The sequence below is a fragment of the Candoia aspera genome, chromosome 10 (assembly GCF_035149785.1).
Source record: "Candoia aspera isolate rCanAsp1 chromosome 10, rCanAsp1.hap2, whole genome shotgun sequence".
Classification (NCBI taxonomy): domain Eukaryota; kingdom Metazoa; phylum Chordata; class Lepidosauria; order Squamata; family Boidae; genus Candoia; species Candoia aspera.
The window spans coordinates 20,677,229-20,697,546 of NC_086162.1; the positions used below are offsets into that span (position 1 = coordinate 20,677,229).

Consider the following 20,318-nt stretch of genomic DNA (forward strand, 5'->3'; position numbering starts at 1 on the left):
TGAAATCTGCTGTTGGGGAAGGTTTGAGTTGAAGACTGGTGTAGATTGCAATCGAATCCTATTTACCTGGAAGTAGAACCTGGTAAGAGCTTATAGGGCAAAGCAAAATTAACAAGTTTCATGGATCATTGCATCTTAACCATAGTTGGTACTGCTTAGGGCTGTTCTACTACCCATCGGTGGTGGCCAACCCATTATACCTGGAAGCTTAGAAGAAACTTGATAAGCCTCTTTGATGCATTGCTTGCATCCAGTTTCAATAACAGGAAAATTATTGAGCACATGCAAACTGTAATAATAACGCATTGATATCTGCAACAAGTTTGACAGGTTTGAAAGAAAACATTAATGGAACATTAAACTTTGTCTGATTTAATCAGTGGGCTGACACTGTGTCTTCCTTGCAAATAAACAACACCTGTATTTATCTTCCTTGTGCTGGGTTAAATTAAAATAAATTTAGTTCCTTCTTCCAATTTGTGTGCAAAATTAGCAGGTCATTTGGAAAGTGACTCAGAGCAGAGACAGTTATGTTACTTTAGAAAGAGTTCCAAGGTATTTTAATTCAGGGCAGTTGTAATGTATAAATAACTTGATATGTGAATATTTGCTTAATTTTTCAAAAGCCAGTGACTGATTTTTAAAAAGCGAAATAACATCTAGAGATGGCTGAGTTTCAGAATACTTAATGGGAATAAAGGTAGTAGAATAAAGGTGGTAGAACATCTCTTTTTTTAATTATCATGATGAATTTTATTAAGTTTGAAAAGAAAGATAAAAGCTATGAAAAAAAACAAAAAACTACGAAAAAGAGAAGAAAAACTAAAAAGATGTGAAAACTCAAAAGAAATTTTTTTTCAACATTACAAAAAAATGTGACTTCCAACTTCTAACAGCAAGGATATACAAACATTTTCCATAATCAATTTCTTACTCTATATTAAACCAAAATCACATTATTTCTATAAATCATTCCCCTTTAGCACATTATAAAAATCACTAAGTGCAGTTACTCTCTCCCCTTATATTAAAATAAAGAAAAAAAAATTCATATAAACCTCCTAAACAATTCCCCCCCTCAAAAATGACACTTATTTAATTATTCCCTTCCTACTACTATTCTATACATTTCTGTCTACTATAATAAAAATCAAACTAAAAAGCACATAAACTGTCTGCCATTATACTAAATAATACAACAGTTTTAATAATCTTAATAAACCCCCAAAAGAAAAGCAATTCAAAACAATGACCTTAAATCAAATTCTTAAAACCATCCAAACAAACATTTTAATACCCTAATAATCTTAATCCATATCCTTAAAAACAAATAACATCAGTCAAACCTTAAAAGCGATCCAGATAAACATTCTTTAGCCCTTATCCCACTTCAAAATAAACCAAAGCATTTACATATCCCCACAATGTGCACAGAGCTTTTCTCTTGAAAAAATCAAACAGCCCAACTGCCCCCCTCAAAAATTCTAACTTCATTTCAGAAAACCTCCCATACATAACGACCCCTTCTTTTTCATGGCATTTCACCAAAAAGTCAATTTTACTTATTGCTTGCAGATCCCTCTGTTAAATTTCTCCAACTCCACTATTCAATCTTCATCCAACATCTCAACAGAAATCCCAATCTCATTCTTAGAAGAAACATTTCTATCACTGTTGAATTCCTCAATTTCATCCCCAACATCCCCAACCAAATGACACATTTTAGAACTCATATTTTCCACAATGTCCTGAATGTCTTGTATAAAAACTTGATAGGAGTCAGAAAAGATCTGTTTAAAATCCTCCATGTCTCACACAGTAGATTATGGCACCTCCTTGGAGCTTGACTAGTGAAAGTCAAAGCTATGGAAAAGTTCCGAAGTATGTTTACACAAAGTGAAAGTGAGATAAGCAGACAGTTCCCAAGGGAAAGTAGAAGCAGAAAGCTGAAGGTTCAAATCAGATGATTCAACGTGTAGGAAAATGCTATTATCTTCAAATTTAATACCAAAATAATAACAGGAAGACAATTTTTTACTCTCAATCCTCCTTTATATTTGGAAAGAAAATGAATTCCAAAACTTAAAAAAGAATTTTTTGAAAAGTAATCCCAAAAATAATGATAAGCACCAAGACAGCCAGCTTCTCCTTGCTGTAGAAAGCCTCCTTAGGGTACGCATACCTATATATATGCTCATATCCACCATGTCCCCACCGGAAGTCCATGGTAGAACATCTCTGATGCTACCCAATAGGATTTATTGCTGGTTGCTCAGCCATCAATGTCCAATGGGGATTATTTCTGCATAAATGTATGTCAGATTTCGGCCTGGATGCCTTTGTTCACTAGCTTGTGACTATTCCCCACTGAACTCAGACTTTCTTGTTAGAAACATGCCTTGGCTTATTTATAATGGAAATGTGCTTTCATTATAGATGTGTTCTCCTGTGTTTGCCTGCTGGTTGTCAGCACTGGCAGCTGGGTAGGAAAACTGAATCTGCGTGGGAACAGTTACATTCTGGTCAGCATCAGGAACTAACAAGTATAGAAAATAGCGAGTCAAGATGAAGCTCAGTGAGGCCACCAACTAGTACAGCGCCTGGTTAAAAAGTTGGCAATCTCTAGCCATGTGAGTCTTTAAGCAAAAGTGAACATTGGGTTGCACATCAGGCTGAGCCATAATGTGTTTTATTTGCTTGCAGCTGAGCACGTTCTGTGAAATTTCCTGGTGTTTTCTTGTCACCTCCTCTCTGTATTTAATAAGAAGATTAGATTCACATATTGCACTAACCTGGCTTTATTAGTTTGGATTAATGCATTGTATAAATCCAGGATTGCAGAAACTGGTTTATGGCTTAGCAAGTTACATAAATCCCACCAGTTATGAGTTACTCAATGAACGATATTCATTGGAACATAGTTTAGTGCAAGAGGCAGTCCAGTCTCATATGTCTGCTGTGCCATGTGAACAGGGATAGGTTTATTTGCAGTAATGAACTGGCCTAAGAGTGAAGTTGATGAGACATGTTTCCACTTGCCTAAACTAGATAATAGCAGAGCAGAACTCCACCCTACAAAAGGCTACCTTAGATTCCATGTAAACATCCTCCTCCTCTTCCTCCTCCTCCTCTTCCAAGGACATGGAATTTACAAGACACAAAACCATTAGAAGCAAAACCAGGCTTTCTTCTTGGTTCCACATACCCCAAAAGACTCTTAAAACCCTGGCTTTAAATTTAAAAACACTCTTCTCAAAAGTAAGTTTCTAGTCCTCACTGTTCTCTGCCACGTAACTGCAGAGGCAGAACGGTTAGGTACGGTGATGAATATAGAGAAGGCGAAAGTAAGGATGAATCCACCTTCAAGTTTCAAGCTCCTGAAACTGTGTGTGCAGGTTCTCTTAACAGCAATTGGGTTTTCTGAAATGCCTTTGTTGTGTGGTTTATAGTGGGATGCAAAGCAGAGGCATAGAAATTACATTCACAGGGTGCAAATTAAAAAATTTGTGGAACACTCCTACTATGGTCAGCATTATTATGTTCATTCTAATCCATGTTATTTCTTTCTTTGTAGTTTTAAATAAGTGCACAACAGAGACCCCCCAACCCTCCTTTCCTTTCAGTTGCATCCGTTCCTGTGCTCAGTTTAAGATGCGGATATCGTCTGAGTTGGGTGGGCTATAAAAACCATAAGGAAATAAAGAACTGCAGTCTTAAAGCTACAGAAACTAAGTTACCTTTCTTTCTTCCCAGCATGTTGCCTGCAGTGTAATACATGCCATGGAGAATACAACTGCGTTGGAGAGAATGTAGCCTGCGATGATCCCTCAGCCAGCTGCACAACATCAGTCCGAAAGGCATCTGTCTGTAAGTGTCATTCGTACCCAGTGACATCTACAGGGTATGTCCAAAAAATCAGGATGGCAGCCACGATGGCACAATCGCCCAGTTTTCAAAACAGGCAGAGCTTCAATCACACTGCTCTGGCTACCATCTTGATTTTTTTGACCATACCCTGCAGATTTCCCTATCTGTACCAATGCTTATAGCAATCTTCTTGTCTTTTGCAAAGAAGCCAGACCATGGATGGCTTGAAGATACAAAAATAATGGGCAACTGTCTTGAAAAAGTCAACTTCCTGGGATCCATTGTTTGCAAAAGGCTGCATTCAGTGGCACAGTTTGGTCTGCCGTGGCAACATACACATGATCTGAGAGATTCCCAGAAGTCTAATGGTAGTACATCCATCCCTGCTCTTCATATTTCCTAGAGTGCGGGCAGAGGAAGCAAAGGAACAAGGGAAGTGTAATGGAATGTGGGAAAGACCTTGGGAGACGGGGCCAAGAGATGTTGCCAAGGGAATGTCTTGATAAGAGACAGCACAGCTCACAGCTGGATAGTGGGTGGGGCAAGAGGCTCAGAAGGGACTCCACCTAGTTCCTTGGGAAGTAAACGAGAGTGGCGGGGCGGATTGTACTTTCAGACTTGCAAGATTGATGTCGGCCTTGCAGGGTAAACCAGATAGGAATCCCAACCAGCTGAGCTAATTCTACTTCATTGTAATGCTACACTGAAAGAATCTTGCAAGTCTAAAAGTACAGTTCTCCTGCCATCTCCTTTACAGCCCGAGAAACTAGGGAGGGTCCCTTCTGAGCCTCTTGACCCACCCACTATCCAGCCGTGGGCTGTGCTGTCTTTTATCTGACCGTTCCCTTGGCAGCGTCTCTTTGCCCTGTCTCCCAAGGTCCTTCCCACATTCTGTTACAGGAAGGGATATTCATTCAGTTTTCCAAAGCCACAGGTGAGAAGAGAACTCAAGAGAGTTCTATTTGTCGAAATCAAACAGGGGAAACCAAATAGTTTTCTTCACATTGTGGGGAGGGAGGAGGAAGTAGTAGAAAAAACAGGTATCTAGAGAATATCCCCTCCTGCCAACCTAGCAGTTCAAAAACATGCAAATGTGAGTAGATTAATAGGTACTGCTTTGGTGGGCAGGTAACGGCGTTCCGTTTAGTCATGCCGGCCACATGACCACGGAAGTGTCTACGGACAAATGCCGGCTCTTCGGCTTTGAAACGGAGATGAGCACCGCCCCCTAGAGTCGGACACGACTGGACTTAATGTCAAGGGAAACCTTTACCTTTACTAGAGAATATCCCAGCCACTCACCCCACCAAGTCTTCTCCATCCTGGCCGTGTCATTGATTGTCCAGCCTGAAGAACCCTCCTGTCTCCTCCTTTTTCCCAGCCTTCCTGGAATTCCAGTCCGTGAGGAAAGGCTGCGCTCGCCAGCTCTACCCATTTGAATCTATTTCCCTGACTTCGCATCTCATGTCTCTTTCGTACCAAGCACACTATTGTGTGGAGGATGGCTGTAACAACGAGACCTACTTTGGTGAGTTCTGAAGGGGAGCCCCCTTCAAATTGGGCTGGGAAAGGGTCCCTTCCCAGCAAAAGAAGGACAGAGGATGTGGTGGAAAGTGGGTCTCTTCTAAAGGATGCAACATTTCCCGGAGGAGCTGGGATTGTAGGAGCCAGAATGACTTCAGAAATGATTCTCATTCATTTCAGAGGCTTTGGACTACAACTCCTCAAATTCCCAGCTAGCTGGCTGGGAATTCTGGGGATTGACATTCAGCACAAAGAGCATTAAATTGGGAAAGGCTGTACAGGCATCTTGTACAAATCATGATGAGGAGAAAATGACAACCTAGGTGTTGTGAGGTCACTACACAAATCTCTGCCTTTCGTACTTGCATCTCATTTATTTGTTTGTTTGTTTGTTTGATTTTTATCACTGCCCATCTCCCCCCAGAGGAGGGAGGATGGTTGGATGCAAGTATGTAAGTCACATGGTTTGCAAGGTGATATTGCAGGGCACTTATTGTCATTTGCTTCCCCCCCCCCCCTTGTCTGCCTCTCCCACAAAAAAGATGCATATGAAAGGCTGATATATGGGATAAGAGCTTTAGTATCTGCCTATCCATCCTTCCTTCTGTGCAGCATTTTTTATTATTATTATTATTATTATTATTATTATTATTTCAATTTGTATGGATACCCATCTCATCTAAGTGACTTTAGGCTCAGGCCTTTATGCTCTTCTTATCTAAAACCCCAACTCTATTCCCCTACTGTCACTTGGGGGTAGAAAGTATGAAAGTGGGGCATCCGTTTGAGTTGAGCTTGGCTGGCATTCCACATGGGGATTCTCTGCCAGCTTGACAGCAACTTCAGACATTGGTGTTCCTGCTGTGTTCTCCCAGAGTTGAAGAACAGAACTGATTACTTTCTGACTCAACTGAGCTTTAGTTTGTTGCCAAGTGAGGATTTTTGTTTTTAAGAGGCTGTGGCTCCATTTCCCCATTAGTGGGAGCTCTTCCCTTCCATCTTTCCAAACTTCCAAGCTTTAGTTCTTTTAAGGGGAATGATGACTCCATAGCTTTGCAGTTCCCCTTAGTAGCTTTGAGAAAAAGGCAGAAAGATGAAATTGACAACAACTTGCAAAGAACCAGATAACCAGTTTCCCTTCCCTTCCTTTCCCTTTTTTGTTTTTCAGTGAGTGGGGATAGAGAAGAAACTAAGCAGGGTTGGGTCTGATTTGTACTTGGAAGGGGTACCAACTAGTGATACCAGGGCTGTAGGCTTGACTGGAAAATTGAAAAAGATCCCAGAAGATGGTAATGGCAAACTATTTTTGAACATGTATTAACCAGGACCCAAGGTAGACCCATCTATAACTTAATCACAGAACCGTAAAGCTGGAATGGAGTTTTGAGGTTATCTGACCCATGTTCTCCCCTCCAAATGCATGCTGATTCCTACCCTCCTGTGCATGTTCTCCTAGTCTCTCATCCTGCCCCAGCCAATCACATGCGCTGCCATACCTGTGCCTCCCAGGGAGCCTGGTGTCCTGAAGCTTCTCGCACTCAGATCAGCTGTATTGGGCATCAGGACCAATGTGTGGATCTTGACATCACAGGGAAGCTGGGTAAGTAGCAGAGGAAGAATCTGGGAAAGAGAAGGAAAGGGGTAGGTAGATTGGAGAAGGGGGTGAATGGCTGGGTTATGACGAATGGAAGAATTGCATCGACATGCTTAACTTGATCATTGGAATAACTTGTTTTTCTGGAGGGCAGGGTGCACATTATACTGAACCATGCCTAAACAAAATGCCTGGGTTCAGACAACATGCTAAGACCCACAAAAATTAACTAAGGTTCAAACTAACCAAGCTTAGCACAAGCCACAAATGCAGCTTCTAAGTTGGTAATTGAGCTGTGAAATGTCTTAGGGAAACACAGCTGGTGGGAATGGAGCATATGCAAACCAGATTCAGAGCAGCATACATAAAGGAAAAACCATATGGTGGTGTTGGTCCACAGAAAGATTTCTTAATACTGTTCTGGCCAAAACCCATCTTACAGGGTTGTCTGTGAAGGCAGCTTACATGTGTATGGGGGTGGTACCTTTTACCACTGCACCATCCAACCCCTGTTCCTGGATGATACCTTTATTAGGACCAACAAAGAGTGCAACCTTTGCTAGGTTCTCCAGAAGTTCTTCTTAGGCAGGATGCTACCAAAAGCAGAGGATGAGGACCTTCAAGAAAAGTAATCAAGCTATGAGATCTGGGTGATCATTCATACAGCTAGATTGAAAGGCCATCACTCAGGACCTCCCAGTGGTGAGGTATGTCTTACTCAACCATTGTCCCATGTCTCTGGGTTAGACACAAGCAGCAAGTGAGGAAGGAGGGATGATGCTCAATAAGTTGGATGTAACAGACCCCTCTGTCAAACCTCCTCCCCTATAGGTCATTATTCCAACCTCAAGCTGAAAGGCTGTACCAGTCTCCCCCGGTGTGAGGACACCTTGAGCTTTTACTCAGGAGGTCGGACCATCCATGCCAGCTGCTGCAATACTCCACTTTGCAACTCCTTCACCCCAGGTAATCCTCCCCCTCAGTTGCACATGATGTATAGGACTACATCATTTCAAAGTCGGAGGATAGCTTCAGGATGCATTTATTGGTTTGTTTTACCTCCAGCATGGTTACCCATTTTTCCACCCTGACCTTCAACCCAAATGGGGAGGGTGTGTGTGTGAAATTTTACAGCTCCTCAGCTGGTTTCTTCAGCCAAGGCAAGTCCTAGCTGACTTTCAGTTAAGGAAGGGGGAGCCCGTTATCTGAGGCTCCATGTGAGCTACTCCACTGCTGGTTTCTTGGTGACCTTAAAGCATCTAGAGAGCTGGTTTGATCTAGTGGCTAGGGTTCTGGGCTAGAAACCAGGAGACTGAGAGTTCTAGTCCTGCCTTAGACATGAAAGCTGACTGGGTGATCTTGGGCCAGTCACTGTCTCTCAGCCCAACCCACCTCACAGGGTTGTTGTTGTGGAGAAAATAGGAGGAAGAAAGAGTATTAGGTATGTTTGCTGCCTTGAGTTATTTATAAAAATAATAAAGGCGGGATAGAAAATACATAAATAAATACATTTATAGCCTGATTTTTAGCCTGAAAGATACCTGGAAGACCAGATGGTTCAAGCATGTGTTCTTGGTGTTTCATGACCCTTCTTGTAGCCAGCTGTGATGAAAATGGGCTGTTGAGGATGGGCCAGATGGGTTCCCCCTAGCAACTGTCTCTGTGGAAGACTGTCTTTAGTGGGGCCAAGGGTTTCCCCAGCCCCATAGGTGAGAGCAACAGCAAATGGAGATGGTAAGTCTTCCTTCTCCACTGCTTCCCTTCTTCATCAGGCAGTTCTTTCCACTGGCTTCTGTCAGGAAGAAGACCTCCATCCATCTGGCTACAACAGTGGTAGACAGAGAGGGCAGATCATTGTGGTTGGCTCCCTCTTTGCTTCCTCACTTCCCCTTGAAAACAATCAAATGCTTCTCAGTGAGGAGAAAACTTGCAAAGGTGGGAGAGGACTAATCTCGTAACAGACTAGGGTTCAAAACATAGCATGGGCTGCATCTGATCTGTGCATGAAAGAGGCTGTAGGGGCTTATATAGGCCCTCTGCTATGGAAAGAGAGCCATTCTGCAATCTGTTATTCGTGTGAACCAGTAACTCCTGGTTTGACTGTTTCTGTTAACAGTCAAGTTCAAGGTCTTGATCATGACACCCAAGTATTTCAAAGATGTTTCCTGCTTTGCACCCCTGCCCCCACCTTTCAGATTTGCACATGCAAAGCCAGGCAGCAAACGGATTGGAGTGCTATAGCTGTGTGGATGAAGAGGGCGCTGGTGCTGGGTGCGCCAACCAAACCATCTCTAAAGTGCAGTGCACTGGCATCCATAGCATGTGCCTGGAAGGGATTGGCAACAGCCGTAAAGGTGAGTGTTTGATCTCAGAACTTTCCAGTTGGGCTTATATAATGCACTAAACCCAGACTAATAAAACATCCTGGCTCAGATAACATGCTTTGTCCAAGCCAAAACCAACAACGCCTTATTCAACATGCTCAGGCAATGGCTGGGTTTCCACAACTCAACCACAAACTGCCCTACCCCACTGGAGCCTAGGCTAATGTGGTGTGCCAATCCCGAAGTTTATTTCCACTAAGTCTTCAGGACTTCAGCCCATACTGGTCAGAGTCTACTTTCCAGCAGCTGGAAGGCGAGTGGAGTTTGCAGTTTGGAAGATGTTCTCCTCTTGGGTCAAAATACATGAAACTATGCTGAGAGCTAAAGTAGATGTGGTTCTTAGTTCACAAATTTCCCAGCCTAGTTTCCTCTCTCCCTCTCTGTCCACCTTGCCACACCATCACCTGCAAATCCAGTGACAGTTGAGTCCTGGGTGGTCAGTGTAACTGAGGATCAAGGAATAGTCCTAGTCCATGGACCTGCTCTTTTAGGAGTGCCAACCCACAGTATGAACTCCGATCCTTGAGTCCAGAATCCTATTTACCAACAGCACCTCTGTCTTGTCTGGATTTTATTTCAACTTGTGCTTCTTCATCCAGTGTCATCCAATACATTCAGAGACATCAGTTGCTGGATGGTAAGGAGCAGTAGAGCTAGGTATCATCAGCATTCTCATGTATCTCACTCCAAAGCTCTGGATGACCATCCCCAGATGCTGAACTGCATGGAGAGGGGGCCAGGATGGTACCCTGTGTGATACCACACATCAACAGCCTAGGAGTCATCTTCCTATTACTGTTTGACTCCAGAACCAGAACTACTCCAAAATAGTACCACCAAGGCCCAATTCTACCAGACTGTGCAGAAGGATATGATGGTTGATGGCATCCAAAATTACCAAGAGGCCCAAGAGAATGAGAAGAACCACATTTCCCACCCCAATCCAGTTCCCAGTATAGGTCATCAGTCAGGGTGAGGAAAGCAGTTTCTGTTCCATACCTGGGCCAAAAGCCCAGCAGAAATAGGTCCAGCATGTTGTGCAAACCCAGCAAAAGAGGAGTCTGAAATCCTGAAATCTAAGCTACTGATTAGGGGGGACTGGGCAGTCTGCTCAGGACCGGCTTCAGAAGGTAGCAGAGGCTGGGAGAAATGCCACTCTTTATGTACTAGCAGCTGGTGGAACAGGACCTATACATACTCTTGCCTACATTCTAGTTAGGTAAAGGTAAAGGTTTCCCTTGACATTAAGTCCAGTCGTGTCCGACTCTAGGGGGCGGTGCTCATCTCCGTTTGAAAGCCGAAGAGCCGGCGTTTGTCCGAAGACACTTCCGTGGTCATGTGGCCGGCAGAATCATTGGGGGCGAGGAGACAAGTTTAACCACAAAGTCTTTTCACTTCCTCTTTAGTCTTGCTTAAAGAGTGGCAGTGGAATAGAGAATCATAAAGATTCCATTTTTAGATGGAAATGGTCATAAGGGAGGCTGGAACTTAGACAGCCTGTGACTCAGAAAAGGGAACACATCCCATCTCCTGGGGGGCCCATAGTTCAATCTCTCCCATGTCTAATCAGCTCTTGGATTAATAACATCTGCTTTTCTCCCTCGCCCCTTTTCTCTCCTTGCAGCTGGGAAAGATGTGAGCTTAGTGACTTTCAAAGGCTGTGCTTCCCCTGCCATGTGCCAAAGCTCTCTCTTGGCCTTAGTGCAAGAACTGGACAACACCGATATCATATGCTGCCAAGGGAATCTCTGCAATGACCGCATTGTAGATGGTGTGATCACACAACCCAGAGTCCCTGCTGATAGCCCTGAATACTTTGAGGAAGTAGGTTGTGCCGCACTCAGCCCCACACCATCTGGGCCCAGACCAAATCTTGATTGCTTCTATTCGAATGAGGTGGAAGATGGTAACATGGTGGCACACTCGCCTACTGGTGAGGTCCCATCTCCTAAAAACCACACTGATGAGGAGACTGTATACATTGCTGATGAAAAGGAAGCTAGTGAGAATTTTGTTAATGAGAGTAATGCCCGGCCATCTTCCCACCATGACCACACAATTGCAGGTGGAAATCCGTATGAAGAGAATCTTCTTGGAGATTCTTCCGAAAGCAACGGCACTACCCCTACAGGTGTTTCAAACTCTGAGCATGGTTCTTCAGGCAGTTCCTCAGCAATAATGAACTTGGACACAAGCAATTCAAGTGCCAGACCCACCTCTTCTGGCCATCACAGTGGTGTTGCGGTGCTGATACCTTTCATTATTCCCAAGAGGAACACTACTACCACTGCTACCACTTCCTCCGCCCTTGAGACAAGTGTCTCCAAAGAGGTCTTGGCAGCTTCTGGCAATGAGAATGACGTAGAAAGTGAAGAATGTGAGGCAGAAGAGGAGGACATTGCCACTGGGAAACACTTCGTGGCTGCCAGTGCGAATGACCATGAAGATTCTCCTTCCACCCACCTTGCATCCTCTTTTCATGAAAGTGGAACCCCCCAAAATACCTCCAGTTCTGCTGAAGACACTCCCAATGCTAGTGTCTTTGTCAGAGAAGGAAACAGTGATGAATCAGAATCCTATTCATCTTCCACTGAAAACACACATAATGTTTCTGTTTTAACTGCAGAGGAACATGGATCTCCTCATTTTCCTGTCACTGATACCTCAGGAAGCACCAGCAGGGAGGGCGACCACGGAGCAACTGGTGGTGAAAGCGCTGTTGTTGATAATAGTATTCCCGTATCAGCTCCCACCAGCAATGGTGCAACTTCAGATGGCATAGCCAGCTATATTCTTCCCATCCCTCCCATCACATCTCAAGATAACAGCTTTTTCCTCACAGAAGGCACGGGCAAAGCAGATGCTTCCGCAGCAGCAAACACCAACGTGACCAACTCCATCAACAGTCCTGGAATGGGCCTTGTTGCAGGAGCTGGTACTTCCCGTCCCAAAACCAAGATTCCATGCAAACGGCCAGGGTCTCAGAACCCACCTGGAGTGAACCGGGTGTCTTCATCTGGAACAGGCAGCCCAGGCACAGAAGAAGACACTGTGAGGAATGCCAGCACCTCGTTCTACAGTAACGCTAAAAGTCCAGAACGCAATGCAGCAGGAAAAGTCAATCCTGCGAGTGGAGCTGTTGGCCTCACCTCTAATGTGGGGCTTTTCTCACTCACTCTTCTGTTAGCTGCCCTAACGTGCTTAGTTTGTTGAGGCAGAGGGGAGAGAATCTTCATTGATTGAGACCCAGGGATTTGGATTTTGTCCCAACCCTTTTCAAGAAAGAACTTAGGAACTTGGTGGTTCACACTTCCACAGAGCTTACAAAAGAGGGAGGGTGGAATTTGCCACTGAGGTGCTAGATTAAAATTTGGCAAACTTCAGTTTTGTACGACAGAGTGTGTGTATGTTTATTTGTATGTAGGCGAGAATGTACTGTACAAAAACGTATAAGAAGGGAATGGTATTTTGCCCCCTTCTGTAAGGAACAGGATCAACATGCCAAATCTTTCATAAACCTTATGTGCTCTGTAAGGCTGAGCAAATATTCAATAAGAGGATCTGATTCAAAGGGGATAGGGCTGAATCTGATGCTGACTCTGGGTTAATTCAGCTTCAGATGTTTCTGCATATGCACCAAAATGGCCTTTCTTCTAACCAAATCAACCCATTTGGATGCGTCACTTTGGACATCCAAAATAGCGGTTTTTCCCAAATGAATGATTCAGATCTGATTTTGCACAATTTGCACATGCCTACAGCCCTTAATTAAAAGGCAAGGCTTCCTATAGATCTGCTGGCGCTGGGAAGACCCCAGATTAAATCCTACTACTCTTTCTACTTTTACACTTCTGAACTTTGATGAAGGAGAAGTCTCCTGAGAATCCCATAAAAACAAACCAATGGATCATAGAACAAATCAATCCAGAGTTCTCACTCAAGGCACAAGTGACCAGGCTCAAATTACCTTACTTTGGACCCATCATGCAAAGACCCAGCTCCCTTGAGAAATCCATAATGCTAGGAAAGGTGGAAGGAAACAGGAGAAGAGGCTGACCAGCAGCAAAGTGGATGGACTTGGTTACAGCAGTGATAGGTACAGCAATGATGGGAAGATTTGAAGGACCAGGTTGAAGATAGATCCAACTGGAGACCACATCTATATGGTTCTTAGAATCAGCGCTGATCTGATAGTGCATAATCAATCAATACTTTTACTAAATAACCACGTAGCCAAAATGTGTAACTTGACTCTAAACAATGAGAAGCATTATGAGGCTTCCCATGCTTGGGGAGGATGGGAGTTGTAATCCAACACATTGGAATGGAGGCAGGTTGAGAAAGTCTGCCTTAGTTCTTCTCCATGACTGAATGTAAAAATGTAAAAACATCTCTGGCATGTCCATATTGCACCATACTCTTTGCTCACCCTTAGTTGACTTTGGCTGGTGTTGTCTAAAAAGGGGATAGATCAGTAGCTCAAAGAGATCCTTGCTCATAACAGTCCTAAACTAAATAAAACCAATATAAATAGAGGTCTTAGAAAGGCAGATGCTGTTGGTTGGTTTGTTTTGGTTTTGTCATTCCATTCCATTCCCCCAGACAGGACAATCCAAACTGGACGTCCAGTCACAAAGTGGTGCAATCCTAACCACATCACAAACATGCCCCAGCACCTTGTTTTTCTGCCTTGTCCCCATGAAATTGCCTTTGCTCAAGAGCAGATCCAAGGTCAGAGATGCCAAGATTGATGGGGGAGAGGGGTTGACAAGTGGGGAAAAATGATGAAAGCAGTACCCCACCATCCCATCTCAAGCTTCTCCCTTTTATAGCATGTGATGTCACATATATGCACCAAAGGGGCAGAACTTGCCTCATGGTGGCCGGGTGTTGCTTTGGTCACTTGGACAAAACCATCAGATCCTGCAGACACCTCTGATCATCATGGGTAGACTCTGTTAGGCTTGGTCATCCATCACCTTAAAGAAAAATTAGGAGGCGAGCAGGGAGGGAGTAGAGAGGCAACCGAAGCAGAATAGGGGTTCGTGAAGGGGACTCAAATCTCATGCTCTGTAGTGTTCTGCCAATTCAGTTATGGGAGGAGAACATTGTAACTTGATAGTGGGGAAAGGTTGACCATACAATTGCTGCTCTTCTCTCTCTCTGGCCAGATGCTGCAAATGCCTGCATTTTCTGAGCTCAACACCTTTGTTCCTTAGCTTTCTGCCACACTAATATTCAGCCCCTGAAAGTTTGGGACCATGACTTCAGGTTAGCCAGCCTGCTCCCTCTTAGTCTTGAAACCCAACCCTTTCCTAAGGCTTGGCGGATTCCTCACCGGATGACCTGGTTTTCATCTTTCTCTTTGCCTTTGATCTAACATGGGGCAGATCCTTCTTTGGAAGCTTGGTTTCAGTTTCTGATGTTAATAGCTTGGTATAGGACATCACAAAAACAAAAACCCTTGTAATAAAGACACAATGTTCTTAACTTCACTGACAAGATACCCCTGTAATTAAATCTAGTGGATGTTAATTTTCTGGGTCATGGAACCACCTATTATAATACTATGGACAGCAGTTACAGCATTGTCCAGTGTGACAGCTGGTTTAAATGAAGTCATCCACTTGCTTTCCAAACAAGTTCTGCAAACATGAAATCTTTTCCAGCCAATCCACTGAATGCTGTCAGTGGGAACAAGTTAACCCATTTCTTGCACCATGAGAATAACACATCTTCCCTTGTAGGATCAGCATACAAGGACATTGTCTTTCCATCGCTGACAGCTTAGTTGCATTTTTCTACATCTGAATATATTAAATAATGTATTTAAAATAACTGCCCTATGAAATACCAGTTCATTTGGGTGGCAGGGGTTAAGTAAAATTTAAAAAGTAAAAATTAAGAATACTTTATGGTACAGGACTTCCAAGGAAGAAATGGCAGACTGAAGACAGCTCCGTGAAAAGCGGAGACAATGATCGTGGCAGAATGAAGAGTCGGAGAGTAGACCAGCTCTTCATAATTCCTCTCTAGACAAGGAGAGGATGAGAGATCAGCCACAAATGCTCCAGACAGCTCCTCCTTGCAAGGAGACCACTAGACAGTGGTCTCCCGTGGATTTAGAGCTCTGGGAGACAAGAGAATAGCCATCTTGTTCAACTGAGGTCAGCGCCTTTGAAAGGACACTGGGTCTGCATACTTCGTTTTCTAATCACATTCAGAAGTTGCTATTTATTTATTTATTTATTTATCTATCTATCTATCTAATTTGTCCCCGCCCATCTCCTCCTGTCGGGGGACTCTGGGCGGTTAACTGCTTTTCAGCTATTAGGAACCTTTGAATCAACATATCTGACAGCACCGGGCGGGTTTCCTTCAATGCTCAATGAAAGAAGTTTTAAATATTCTTTTTTTTTTGTATTAGTTTTTATTGTTGTAATTTTTAATAAAATTACTATATAAAAAAGAATACTTTATGGTACACAGGCATTTAATCAGGGTTCCATGTATTTTTAAAAGCTTTTCTGCTAAGAAGTGATCTTCAGCTATAAATGTCCCTGCATGGAAGATTGTTTCCATGTATTAACAAGATGAAAATACAGAGGTGTCCACAGAAGTGGGGTCAAAAAAGTCAAGATGGCAGCCATCACAATCATGTGATTGAAGCCCTGCCCCTTTTTGTGGTGGCTGCCATCTGATTTTTTTGACCCCCATCTTTGCAGACACCCCTGCCTATGTACCTTGCTATTGTAAGAAGAAGAAGAACTGAGGAAGAAACATGACGCCCAAAACTCAGCTGAGACAGGTGGAGCAAAATTAGGAGACCCTTTGCTCTATCTTGACCAGGCTAATTTTATCCATGTTAACTAATTCTTGCAATCAGGCCCAGCAAGAAGGGAGAATTTGATTTTAAAAACCCCACTGGTATCAGTGGTGATTCTTTAGATTCCTAGCAGTGGAGAGGGGATTAAACATCTCTGCTCACACCTGTACTATGCCCTTACTCCAAGTCACATACCTGCAATAATCCAGCTCAACATCACGGCCCATCCCCGTGACTTCAGGACTTGGAATGTGACTTGCAAGCCTAAAGGGCTGATTCAGAGAATCATAGCATTACGGAATCGCAAGTTTGAAAGGGGCTGTTTCAGGCTATTGATTCCAACGTCCTACTGTTTGTAGGAATCTAAATCCAGCAGTCTCCAACGGATTGTTAGCCAGCCCCTGTCTGCCCACCCGTAACTGGGGAACTCTGCTTTTCCTACAAACTTGGCATTGAACTGTTCTTACTAGGAGCAAACATTGAGGAATACACAGCTGGGTAATCTCCCTTGCTGCAACATAAATCTATTTGTTCTGTTTCTCTGAAAATCTAAAGAACAGGTCCTGGCCTTCTTCAATGACACTTCCTTTCAGATAAAGAGTGTTATCACATCACTCCTCCACCTTCTCTTCTTAAGGGTAACTGTTCACTGTTTCTTCAACATCTCTTTGTTTGGATTCATCTTTTCCTTGTAGGACTTAGATCATTTTCCCACCAGGCATTTGCAGTGGTGCTTAAAAGTTTGTGAACCCTTTTGTAGCTTTGGATCGTTTTTCCTCAATAAATCAATGAACAAGTATAATGCTCTTGAGTCATTGGTTGAATTGGTTATCTAGTGTTAGGACTTGTGTGGAGAACCAATCACGTTTTAGGTCATGTTTATGCAGAAATATTGAAAATTCAAAAATTTTCAAAAATTTCAAATATTGAAATTTCACAAACTTTTAAGCAACACTGTATATTATTTGTTTGTTTGTTTGTTTGTTTATTTATTTATTAGATTTAGCCACCCATCTCCCCGCAAGGGGGGACTCTGGGTGGTTTACAACAAAGATAAAAACATTAAAATACTGTTTTAAAAACATAAATACAATATAAAATCCAGATGACAGTAGCAGTTGGAATATTGTTTACGTGTATTAAATGGGACATTTAAGGCGCTAACCATCTCCAGGTGTTATTACTTCCCTTCCCACCCCAAGTGAGGTGGCAGAACCAAGTCTTCAATTCTTTTCGGAAGGCCGCAAGAGATGGAATCTGTCTTATCTCTGGGGGAAGGATGTTCCAGAGGTCGGGTGCCACTGCAGAGAAGGCCCGCTTCCTGGACCCCGCCAGATGGAATTCTCTTACTGACGGGTCCGTAACATGCCCTCTCTGCATGATTGGGTGGACAGGTTGATGCAATGGGGATGGGACGGTCCCTCAGCTACCCTGGCATGGCATCTTCTAGCATGATCCAGCCCCCATCATGTTGATACAGTAGTAACGAAGACATCCTTTAAGTCACTTCTGTGACAGCTGGGTGATGCTGTGACGATTCTGTAAGACCCTAAGGAGACCCTAATCCTAAGACCAACCATCTTCACTGTCCTTCTTTAACCTGCTCCAGGATGTCTCAGTCCGTCCTAAAGTATGTTGCCCAGAACTTGACATAATATTCATAATATTTGAGATGGGGTCTGAATCACTGTATGATACTTCTACTGAGGGAGTCTAAAATTACATTTGATGTTTTTTTTTCACATTCTCATCACACTACTGTCTCATATCCTGTGTGTAATCAGTTACAGTTACAGGATCTTTTCCACTTCTATTGCTAAGCTGTATTCCTTGTTCTGTCCTTTGTATTTGGTCTCTTTCCTAATGCCAGACTTTCCAACTGTCTCTGTTAAATTTCATTCAATTATTTCCAACCCATGTTGCCTACAAACAAGATCATCTGAGTTTTATTTCTAAGGTATTAGCTATTTCACCTAATTTGGTGTCACCTACAAACTTGATAAGCATTCCTACCACCTCTCATCAAACCATTAACAAATGAACTCAAGCCATTGATGTTACCAGCAGCTGGGGAGGGGGGGGAATGGCAGACAGCAGTGCCCCATAAACTTCCTGCCACATGCAACATGTCAAACCATGGCTTGTTTAATCATAGTTTTTAAATAGTTAACATGTAAGCCACAGACCATGGTTTGCAAAGTACAGTCACTGGCTTCACAAATTGCACTAAGCCAAAACCTGGTGCAACACAGGTGTTCTTAGTTACCAAGCATAGTAAGTGTGTGTATAAAATATAGGCATGGGAGGACAGATCAAATTTAAGATCGTTTCATTACCTTGCATAAAGTTATCTTGCTAAGGAGTTCCAGGGTAGCATGTGTGACTCCTTCATCACTCCCCATGTGTTTCCTGTACTCACAACAACCCTGTGAATGAGCAATGTTGATTGATTGATTGATTGATTGATTGATTTGGCTAGAAGGGGCCTATGGGATCCAGCCTGGATGGATGGTCCTCCAGACCTCATTAAATTACACTCCCACCATTCATTGCTATTCTTGGCTGAGGAGGCTGGAATTTGTAGGTCTGGAACATCAGAAGCAGCCCAGGTTTTTCCCCCTCCCCTGCTGAAATGGAGCAAGAACACTTTACAAAGCAAAAGGGAAAAAAAAGAAAGGAATGATGAGGAAAGGAATGGACCACAGGAATAAAGATATGGGCATCCTTTGTAGATTTGGATTCCTCCCTCCCTCCCTCCCTCCCTCCCTCCCATTGCTGTCCTGCTTACAACATCATCAAGTTCTTCTGCCAGATGTCTGGCTGGTGGCAAGGAGATCCTGCAGTCCCCATTCTGGTGGGGTTCATTAAGGCCAACCTGATTCAATATGACTGCAGTTCTGACAAGAAGGAGGCCAGGAGCGTGGGGGTAGTGTTAACCTATTGGGGAATGAGAAACATTTTAGGGTATTTCCTTCTCTTTTCTGGTTAAACCAGGCTTAAACAAGCACTTCCATTTGTTCTTCTCTTTAAGGAATTTAATCTAACTATAAAACGTCTGGTATTTATTTTGGTGAGAGGAAGTATTAAAATGTGTCGGAAGGAAGGAGAAAAGGAAATATGTCATGCTGCATGGATCCCAACCAATTGTCTATATTCGATTGTTTTATTTACTGTATATGGTTTGGGGAACATACGGTTCTCCAGAAGTTGCTAAAGTACAATTCCCAGCATTCTTCACCACCACTGGCTATCCTGGCTGCAGATGGGAGTTGTAGTTCTACAACTCTAGAGGGCCTCTCTCTCTCTCTCTCTCTCTCATTATTTTAAAAAATGTTGCATTATATCAAGAAGCTAAAAGTTTATCACAAAATTTTACAAGAGGAATAGGAAATCTGGGGACATCCAGATGTTTAGGAGTACAATCCTCATAATCCCTTTCCACTGAATCTTCTGGTGAAGGTTGCTGAGAATTGAAGATTAAAACGTCTGGACACCATCAGGCTGTTGACTTCACAGGCTTCCCCTGTAACCCATCTTCTCCTGACAGGCTCACAACTAGGGTCTGTGTCACCCGGGGCAAACATGGATTCCGCACCCCCACCCCATGGGAAATTTTGTCATTTTGGCGTCCCCCCCAGCGCGGCATCCGGGGCACATTCCCCGCTTGCCCCCCCTAGTTGCGGCCCTGTGTCCTGAGAGCAAATGGGAATCTAGAACTGCAAAAGGCGATCCTTTGGCCTAGAAAGAAAGTCTCACAAAAATTAAAATGTTTCCATTTTGCTCCCTACACAAATGCTTTTCTTGAATAGCATTTTTTTCATCCCTGTGGGAACCCCAGGGCAAACTTCAAACTTCAGGGCTGTACAACGTTCAGTGGTTTTACTCTTTTTCATGCAATGTCTGGTGGGGCGGGGGGTTTCCCTCCAATTGCTAGTTTTAATAATAAGATACTCCACAAGAAGCACATGGGAAAAATCACTGGGACTGAGAGGGTTTTTTTTGAAGCATTGTATGCCATAAATAAATAAATGGCTTATGAAATAGTGATGTGGGAGAAGTAAAACAAAATGTTCATCTTCATTATGTGATGTTAGCCAGGCTTGCATTATATGAGGTAAGGGGT

The 20,318-nt window shown here is 43.3% G+C and overlaps 2 protein-coding genes across 2 annotated transcripts; both read left to right on the forward strand.

Annotated features, from left to right (window-relative positions):
* Positions 1 to 5,254: 5,254 nt before the first annotated feature.
* On the forward strand, positions 5,255 to 8,636 carry LOC134503524 (urokinase plasminogen activator surface receptor-like). Its single transcript, XM_063312326.1, has 4 exons — positions 5,255 to 5,395; positions 6,848 to 6,991; positions 7,817 to 7,951; positions 8,584 to 8,636. The coding sequence occupies exons 1-4, from the start codon at positions 5,332 to 5,334 to the stop codon at positions 8,634 to 8,636; spliced, it is 396 nt and encodes a 131-aa protein (XP_063168396.1). The 5' UTR covers positions 5,255 to 5,331.
* Positions 8,637 to 9,183: 547 nt separating this feature from the next.
* Positions 9,184 to 13,080, forward strand: LOC134503330 (mucin-19-like). The gene is made up of 2 exons (XM_063312104.1): positions 9,184 to 9,339; positions 10,994 to 13,080. Exons 1-2 carry the CDS (start codon positions 9,189 to 9,191, stop codon positions 12,580 to 12,582), a joined length of 1,740 nt encoding a protein of 579 aa, XP_063168174.1. The 5' UTR covers positions 9,184 to 9,188; the 3' UTR covers positions 12,583 to 13,080.
* Positions 13,081 to 20,318: the final 7,238 nt, after the last annotated feature.